At 48.9% G+C, this 7863-nt stretch overlaps 1 protein-coding gene across 2 annotated transcripts; it reads right to left on the bottom strand.

The window, feature by feature from the left end:
* Nucleotides 1–325: 325 nt before the first annotated feature.
* Nucleotides 326–7690, bottom strand: CKB (creatine kinase, brain). Of its 2 annotated transcripts, none has more exons than XM_010191577.1 (7): nt 7479–7690; nt 6203–6357; nt 5225–5357; nt 4166–4337; nt 2546–2669; nt 1715–1904; nt 326–690 (listed from the first exon to the last, which is right to left on the bottom strand). In XM_010191577.1, exons 1-7 carry the CDS (start codon nt 7669–7671, stop codon nt 512–514), a joined length of 1146 nt encoding a protein of 381 aa, XP_010189879.1. In that variant the 5' UTR covers nt 7672–7690; the 3' UTR covers nt 326–511. The 2 variants fall into 2 exon arrangements, with proteins under 2 accessions (XP_010189879.1, XP_010189880.1); XM_010191578.1 differs by lacking the exon at nt 7479–7690 and adding an exon at nt 6849–7036.
* Between the last annotated feature and the right edge of the window lie 173 nt (nt 7691–7863).

Here is a 7863-nt window from a genome sequence, read left to right as displayed (position 1 = left end):
ACAGCTGCTCTTTGTATCCAGAGCCATCTCCCCCCAGTTTCAGGAGCCAGCCTGGCTCCCTGTACCCAGGGTAATGACAGTTTACAGCAGCCATGCAAATCAGAGCCTTGGAGGTAGGGCACGGCCACAGTGACTCATGTTTAACACTTGTTCAAGTTTACAGCAACTACAAGCAAATTAAACCCTCACTTTTAACACAGCTTTAACGACGCTCCAGCTGGAGCAGACACTGCAGCCAGGAAGACGGGCACTAAGAAAACCAAGCCACTGAAATCCCACATCACTTACAGCCCAGAGATGCTCAGTTAAACACATCTAAGACGTGTCAGGCCAAAACAATAGTTTATTTCATTTTCAGCAACATTTCAACCATCAAAAAAATAAACTCTAACACAGATGGATGGAAGACTTCTCTACAGTGTAACTAAGTGGGCTCTGACCCCAAGGGCTTGAACTGGAGTAACATTTTATTAATCATCCAATAACTTAGGAAGCATGAGAACAAAGTGCTTTATTTCTGAGCTGGCATGAGGTCATCGATGGACTGGCCTTTTTCCAGGCGTTTCTCCATTTCAATGAGCAGCTTCACACCATCCACCACCATCTGTACCAGCTCCGCCTCGGAGAAGCCAAGACGATCGGCGTTGGAGACATCAAACACTCCTCCAACAGCAGCCGTGTCCACACCACCTGCAGCAAGAGATTTAGTTAATTTAGTTCATTAGTGCCTGACCACTGCTAGAGCAGGCAACTCTGCCCTTCCTCTTTCACCAGCCTGAGGTGGGATCACAGCAAGACAACTCTGCAAGCTGCCACTGCATGCAGAGATTAATCTGCACATGGCTGCCAACACGAGCCACTGAGCACACCATGGGGCCAGCTCTTTACTCTTGTAACCCATGACCAACCCAACTTGCAGGAGTACCCCTTGCAGCTATTTCCTACTCAGCAGCTAAATGTGGGTTCCCATCTCTGCTTACAACAGGAGCAGCTGCCACCAGGTCCACTTTACGTGGTGCTCAGCACAGGACACACTGAGACAGCCACACACAGCAGGGTATGAGCACAGCTCCAGTGTCCTCGAGAGGTTCTCCTGCCCCTCTGCTCTGCCCTGCTCACACCACAGCTGCAATCTTGGGTCCAGTGCTGGGCCCTCAGCTCCAGAAGGACAGGAACTGCTTGAAAGAGTCCAGCAGGGCCACAAAGTGATGGAGGGAGTGGAGCATCTCCTGCTGAGGAGCGGCTGAGGGAGCTGGGGCTCTTGAGCTTGGAGCAGAGGAGCCTGAGGGGTGCCCTCATTCCTGGGGATCCATTGGGAAAGGGCAGTGTCAGGAGGAAGGAGCCAGGCTCTGCTCTGGGATGGCCAATGCCAGCACAAGGGGCAATGGTCCCAAGCTGGAGCACAGGAGGTTCAAGCTGAAGATGAGGCCAAAGTTTGTGAGTGTGAGGGTTCTGGAGCATGGCCCAGGCTGCCCAGAGAGGTTGTGGAGTCTCCTTGTGTGGAGACACCCAAAGCCCTGGCCGTGTTCCTGTGTGACTGCTCTGGTGACCCTGCTCTGGCAGGGGTTGCACTGGGGGAGCTCCAGGGGTCCCTTCCCACTCCTGACATTCTGTGATTCTGTGATCCCCACCCCTCAGGCCATGATTTTAAGGTTTGGTTCTCTCCATGCACCTAAAAGGCTCTGTTTTGGGTTCCTGTATCACCACCCCTCACCTGTGCCTCTCTTCTGCAGCCGAAGCCTCTTGAGGATTTCTCCAAACTTCTCATGCTTCCCGAGGTTGGGCAGCTTGATGTGCACCCCGGCACGCAGCCCCGTCCCCAGGTTGGATGGGCAGGTCAGGATGTAGCCCAAGTGAGGATTCCACATGAACTCGTAGTTTTTGGTCTTGAAGAGATTTTCTATCTATAAATAGAGAGGATGGATGTTTGGAGGTTGTCCTCTGAAGGATGCAGCTCATCCATCAGTGCTAATTTACAGCTGCAGTTACATAGCAACAGCCACAACAGTTGGAGCAGCTACTTGAGTCAGTCACACAAGTCCCCTCCGTTTGGGAAAAAGGGTCACCAACGAGGGGCTTTTAAGGCTTTAATCTCCCTCCCTACAGTGAGGCAGGCCAAGTTTAACTACACTATGAAATTCAAAGCTTGATTTGGTGTACATGAAACTGGGATGACTGTTAGGATTAGGGAAGGGGCTGATAAAGCTCAAGTTCACATCAAGACCAGCCTAGAAACTTCATTCCAGCTTTGCCTGCCCACATTCAAGTGATTTCTCCTCCCACCCAGGGTCCCTCAATGCTTGATTTACAGAATCATGTAGACATCCTCTAAGTACAGTTTAAACACTTGGATAATTAGAGCAATTATGCCAGATTTCATAGCCACAATTGCCAACACAGACATTTCAGAGCCCTTGCAGCTCTGGACATCAACAGGGTGTTCAAAGCACCACCACGTGGGACTCGAGAGGGGGCTTCAAAGAGTTTGCATCCTCAGCTCCAACCAGAAGAGCGTGTACCTACAGCTAATACAATGTGGATTTACCTTTGTCAGCCCAGTGCAGAAGCGGGTGAATACTTCCTTCATGTTGCCACCTTTCTGCATGGAAATAACTCTAAGGTGATCCTCCTCGTTGATCCAGACAAGGAAGGTCTTGTTGTCATTGTGCCTAGGGGACAAGGCAAACACAACTTGGTCCCATCTTACACTTGCAAGACCATTTTAACACCACCAAACTACTCAGCATTGCAGCTTTTACTTCAGGAGGCTCATTTAGTTGCTTCTTCAAATAAGTTAATCTTACTTCTTTTGTCCATGCGGGACCTAACAGAGTTAAGCTAGTAATTTTTAAACCCTCTCATTTCAGGGGCCGTTTGCATTGGCCTCTACCTAAGCAGGTCAGAGTGAGTAATAACATGACATCAACCAGTTCCACAGTATCAAACCCCAAAATCCAGTCACCCCCCAGCTCTGCTATGGCCCAAGCTTACACATTTAAGAGATTTCATCCGTTCAGCAGTTTGCAGAGTGGCGCTCAGTTTTGATGCTGAGGTAGCCCTGTCCAATGACGCTCATAATGACACCACGCCGACAATTTATAACAAAACCTTTCATCAGAATTTTGCCAGATTCTGTTAAACCGCATTTTGTACCTTACCAGAGAACCAAGTTGCATTTTCACCATTGATTTTAGATCGAGGCTCTTCAGAGATGCTATGAAGACCTCTGAACACCCTCTTGTCCTAGCTTGCAGCAGCTACTATCACCAATAATTATCACACTGATAATTTCTCAGCTTGATTAAGATCACAAATTAACCCGAGGAAAGTTATGTATGCAGACAACACCACGACTGTACCCTTGCAGATTAGTCATGCTCAGATGACAGAGCTATCTGGTGCTGGCAATCTGCAGGTAGATGATGCAATCTTAAAGGTGACCTACAGAACAAAGCACGCTTCCTCTGGGCTGCACCGAAGCAGCTCCTGTAATAAGATTGGAGCATTTCAGCTGATAAAAACCTAGCCCTTGGCTTACAAGGGAGCAGGTTAATTATGCTGCAAAAGCTCCCAAGATGCAGTTTTATGTAGGTGACCTACATCTGATGAGCAGGATCGATCCATTGCACACCTCTGCATGAGTCAACTCCTGTCACCACGTCTCTGGGGACAAATTTATCACCAGTGCAGGTAGAGCCACGCTAGTCCAGCACCAGTGAGTTTCTGCAAGCTGAAGTAATGATACTACGAAGGAGGAACTATGCCTCCAGTATCAAGTGTGAGCTAAGCCAATGCACTGGTTTGTTAGCACAAGTTACTCCAAGCTCCTGGGACAAGAGCTGAACACAGAGGCACATCTGCTCCTTTAGAAAATATCTACTTTCATAAGTTGCTTCAATCCTCGCCTGGTGCTTCACCAGCCTGTGCTGCACGGGTAGGCTCTGGTTACAGGCTGCCCAACCTGGCTTGCTCCTGCCAGCCCAACGTGGAGCACAGTAACCCGTGTCCATCTTCTGCTGGCTTAGATGCAACGCCCCAGTTTCTCATTAGATTCAGTAACATCAGTTCAGAAGCTCTTGTTTTGCCCAACAGTACGAGCCTCAACCAAAGCAGCAGGATTTCTTTGCAGGGACTTTGAAGGACTTGTCCTTCCAGGTGTACTCACCAGATGCCCCTGGCGTCAGGCCAGTCTCGGGCCATCCCAGATGCCAAGAGAAGAGGAGAAACTGGCTTGTCGAACAAGAAGTGATCGTCGATCAGCTGCTGCTGCTCTGCATCAGTCATGTTTCTCAGAGCGTAGTACTTCCCCTTGAGATCACCTTCCAGGCTGTCCAGAGCTGAAACAGAGTCCAGTTTTAGGATGGGACCAAAGGCACCAGACGTTCCCAGTGCTTTAGAGACCACACACAAACTACAGCAGTGTCTGATCTGCTGGGTTTGGTTCCTCCCTTTGCTTTCATCTGCAATGGCAGAGTCTTTGCAGCATTGCAGAACTTAAGGCAGCATCAGATGATTTGTCTGCACCTTCCAGGCTTACACAAGCAGCCTTTGTTCCCTCCCATGCAGTATAAAACCATTACTGCTGCTTAACTGTAGACGTGGACTGCTTTCCTCCAAGGAGAATCAAGGTCAGAAACATAATAAACAGCATTATTCCAGTCAAGGACTAACACCCTGCCCTTGAGAGGTTTTGGAACATTCCTCAGTCTCCAGGACTGCACCTTGAGTGTGTCCTCTCCTCTCCCTTCATGGAGCAGAAAAAACCTTGCAACTGCAGAGTTCCACTGAAAACCAGGCCTTATTCCAGTCAACTCCACATCTGGAGCAAGACTACACCTCTAAGCAAGCTGAACGTTAATGAAAGTCAATTAAAAGCAGCCACAAAACACTGCAGCTATGACTCAAGGCCCGAAGTTGCCACATACCTGTTACATTTCAGGTTTGAGCCACAATGAACCAACCTCTTTCCCCCCTACACAGAGAGAAGCTTTCATGATCAGCAAAGGTCAACTTAACACAGCCCAACTTCCTGACATGTGCTCTCGCTCCCAGCTACAACCTGCGCTGCTGAGGCAGCTGTAAGGTAACAAGGGAGGGCTCCAGCTTCAGCCCAAGTCTGGAGGAAGGCGGCTTTTGCCAACTGCCTGCATTTTCAAACTGCAGAGAACAGCTCTTGCGCAAAGGACAGCAGTAGTTTCCCTGACGCACCCGGTTCCCGCTTTACCTTCAACAGAGAGCTTTTCGATAGCCCGCCTCTCTCCTCGGCTACAGTGTGGGGGGAGACAGAATCCACGGATGCTTCTGCCAGTTCTGACACGGGAGCTCAGCACGTAATTGGGATCTAGGTCATCACCTCCCTGCAAGATGAGGAAACCAGTGAGCACAACCCTGTTCCCACCACACCGACCCGAAATACATGCAGCTCCCGTACATTTAACCGTGCACCTTATACTTGAGTTATGACTACTCGGCCAATGTCTTACTTCAGGACTGTTTTCTTCAGCATCAGCTGAAGTATCCATGTAACACAACCCTTGTAAGCCACAGCTGCTAAGACGTGCTAGGTGATAGAGAGAATACCAGAGCACCAGTTTTATGGCTATTTCAGACTAAGGTCTGGGCTTTGGAACTTGGAGGCTTCAAGAACCCTTTGGATCTGCAATCTGGAGTTACAATGTGAGGAAAACCCTTGTTTAGGTAGGTGTTCACTCTCAAAAATGAGAATCAATCACTACTGTGGTTTTATTTTCAAGGTGACCTCTGGCTGGCCAATCAACACAGCATCAGGAATTCCTAGGGTCTACAGTAACATTCGAAATGCATGGAGTGGGTAGAAATCCTCACTCCTAGCCATGTCTATTCTATAGTACAAGACCACCCAGGTGATAATTTAAGATCCAAGTGTGAAAGTGTTAAGTTTTACAACAGCCCTTGACTCCCAGGACAGTGTTGTTCAGCTACTACAGCCCACAGCCCATGGAAATACACCTTGAACATGTCCTGCTGCAGGCCAGCTGCTGCTTCTCCTCAGCCACTCACACCCTGCAGCGGCAAGATCTCAAATCTGACCGCACCAGACACAGCCTGTGGGTTTGTGCTGGGTGAAACCAAGGGGACAGAGCCTCAGCCATCAGTCTCAGCAGCTGCCAACAGCTTCACCCAGTCCTCAGAGCAGCATCAGTAACTGATCAGAAGTTTATACCTGCAGGTGATCGGAGTTCAGGTCAGTCTTGTGCTGATCAGTTGGTTTGTAGCCACCGTGCCTGTCTTCGATAACCGGATCAAAGAGTTCCTTAAAGACATCGTAGCTCTCTTCGTCGCCAGCTACGCAGCCTACTGTCATTATGAAGGGATGGCCTGGAGTGGTAATAAAGTCAGAAGAGCTAAGTTTGGGTGATGTTTGGCTGTACTCCAGCACAGCACTAACCAGGCAAGTTCTTTAGTGGTAGGTCTAGTCACTTAGCAATGCATTCTTACACAAATACATTCAGAGAGACCCTACATTTTACACTTCATCCAGTTAAGTCAAACGCAGCGCTATGGAAACCCATAGCCCTTGCCAACAAACCACGCTCATTCATCAAGCTTGGTTTAGGACAGGTTTGCACAGCACATCCAATTTCACTACAGCTAATCCAGACCACTAGAGAGAACTTCATATCTAAACAACCATGCTTCGCTGTGAGCAAGCATGCTCTGCTTTTTGCTCCTTCTGCTACAGACAAGAGCTGCGTTTCTGTAGCCTGCTCATAAATACCACCTCCACAAGATTAGTTTTAAAAGTCACCATATTCAAAAGCACCAGTTACTTCAGCTGGCTCACACAGAATATTCTCAACGCATTTTACCAGGATTATCAACCCCAGTCTGAATGACATCATCCAGGGTGAAGCCACTGGGCGTGACTCTGTCTCTCAGTTTCTTGTACAAATCCAGGGTTAGAACTTTGGCCATGTGGTTGTTGTGGGTGCTCAGGTCCGGGTACTCCTCATCAGGAGGCAGTCTCTGATTATTTAGTTGGGCCATTTTGATATTGCTAGAGTAAAAATAAACACTGTAATGTTAACACGTAAACACATCTGCTCCCCCTTTTTCCATAGAAGTGCTAGAGAACATCACAAAACCAGTCTGGAATAGCGATAGACCAGAACAGCCAGGTAAGCCCACATTTTGTTTTTTCCCCCACAGATGTTTTATAATTAGAACACGTTTGGTTCAGTTGGTTGGGTTTTTTTGGTCGGATTGAAAGTATTTAGCAGAGCAGTTACATAATTGAAGTGTCTGGGAATTGATAGGTCAGATCTCAGCAAGGAACATGGCTTGAGAGAACAAGGCCTCTTTTAACCCAGCTGCCTCTCAATGCTTTATGAGATTTGCCTCTCAGCAGCTCAAGAGCCTTGGGTGCCGTTGTCAAGAAGCACTTCCAGTGAGGAGGGAGAACAGATCGTTATGCAGATCGAATGGTCCCTGGCCGTTACCTGGGTTGTCAACCCCAGTCTGGATGACATCATCCAGTGTAAAGCCACTGGAAGTCTGTTTGTCCCTCAACTTCTTGTACAGCTCCAGGGTCAGCACCTTGGCCATGTGATTGTTGTGATTGCTCAGGTCGGGGTACTCGTCCTCGGCAGCAAACTTCATCTTCAGGAGGTTGTGGCTGTTTGAGAAGGGCATGGCTGACCCTACCGCAGTCACTAGGCGAGAGAAAGGGGGGAAGCCTATCACTGGGGGCTCGGCGGGCCCCTGAACCGCCCAGGCAAGGTCACCTTGGCTGTGCCTGTCACACCTCTGCTGCTGCACCGCCCCGCAGGAGAGCCAGGATGAAGGAAAGATAAAAAGTTCTTCACCTCCACCGGCCTTGCCCTG

This window comes from Mesitornis unicolor, unplaced genomic scaffold (assembly GCF_000695765.1).
Source record: "Mesitornis unicolor isolate BGI_N332 unplaced genomic scaffold, ASM69576v1 Scaffold37669, whole genome shotgun sequence".
Lineage (NCBI taxonomy): Eukaryota > Metazoa > Chordata > Aves > Mesitornithiformes > Mesitornithidae > Mesitornis > Mesitornis unicolor.
The sequence above is the reverse complement of the archived record's forward strand: the minus strand, read 5'-3'. Positions and strand labels throughout refer to the sequence as shown.

What these genes read in the sequence shown, in the direction of transcription:
- CKB (XM_010191577.1), bottom strand. Translation starts at nt 7,671, where the DNA reads ATGCCCTTCTCAAACAGCCACAACCTCCTGAAGATGAAGTTTGCTGCC. An exon ending in CCTGACGCCAGGGGCATCTG is followed by an intron (nt 2,670 to 4,165) that starts GTGAGTACACCT and finishes CTTGTCCCCTAG; the next exon opens with GCACAATGACAACAAGACCT. An exon ending in TCTGCACTGGGCTGACAAAG is followed by an intron (nt 1,905 to 2,545) that starts GTAAATCCACAT and finishes CTCTATTTATAG; the next exon opens with ATAGAAAATCTCTTCAAGAC.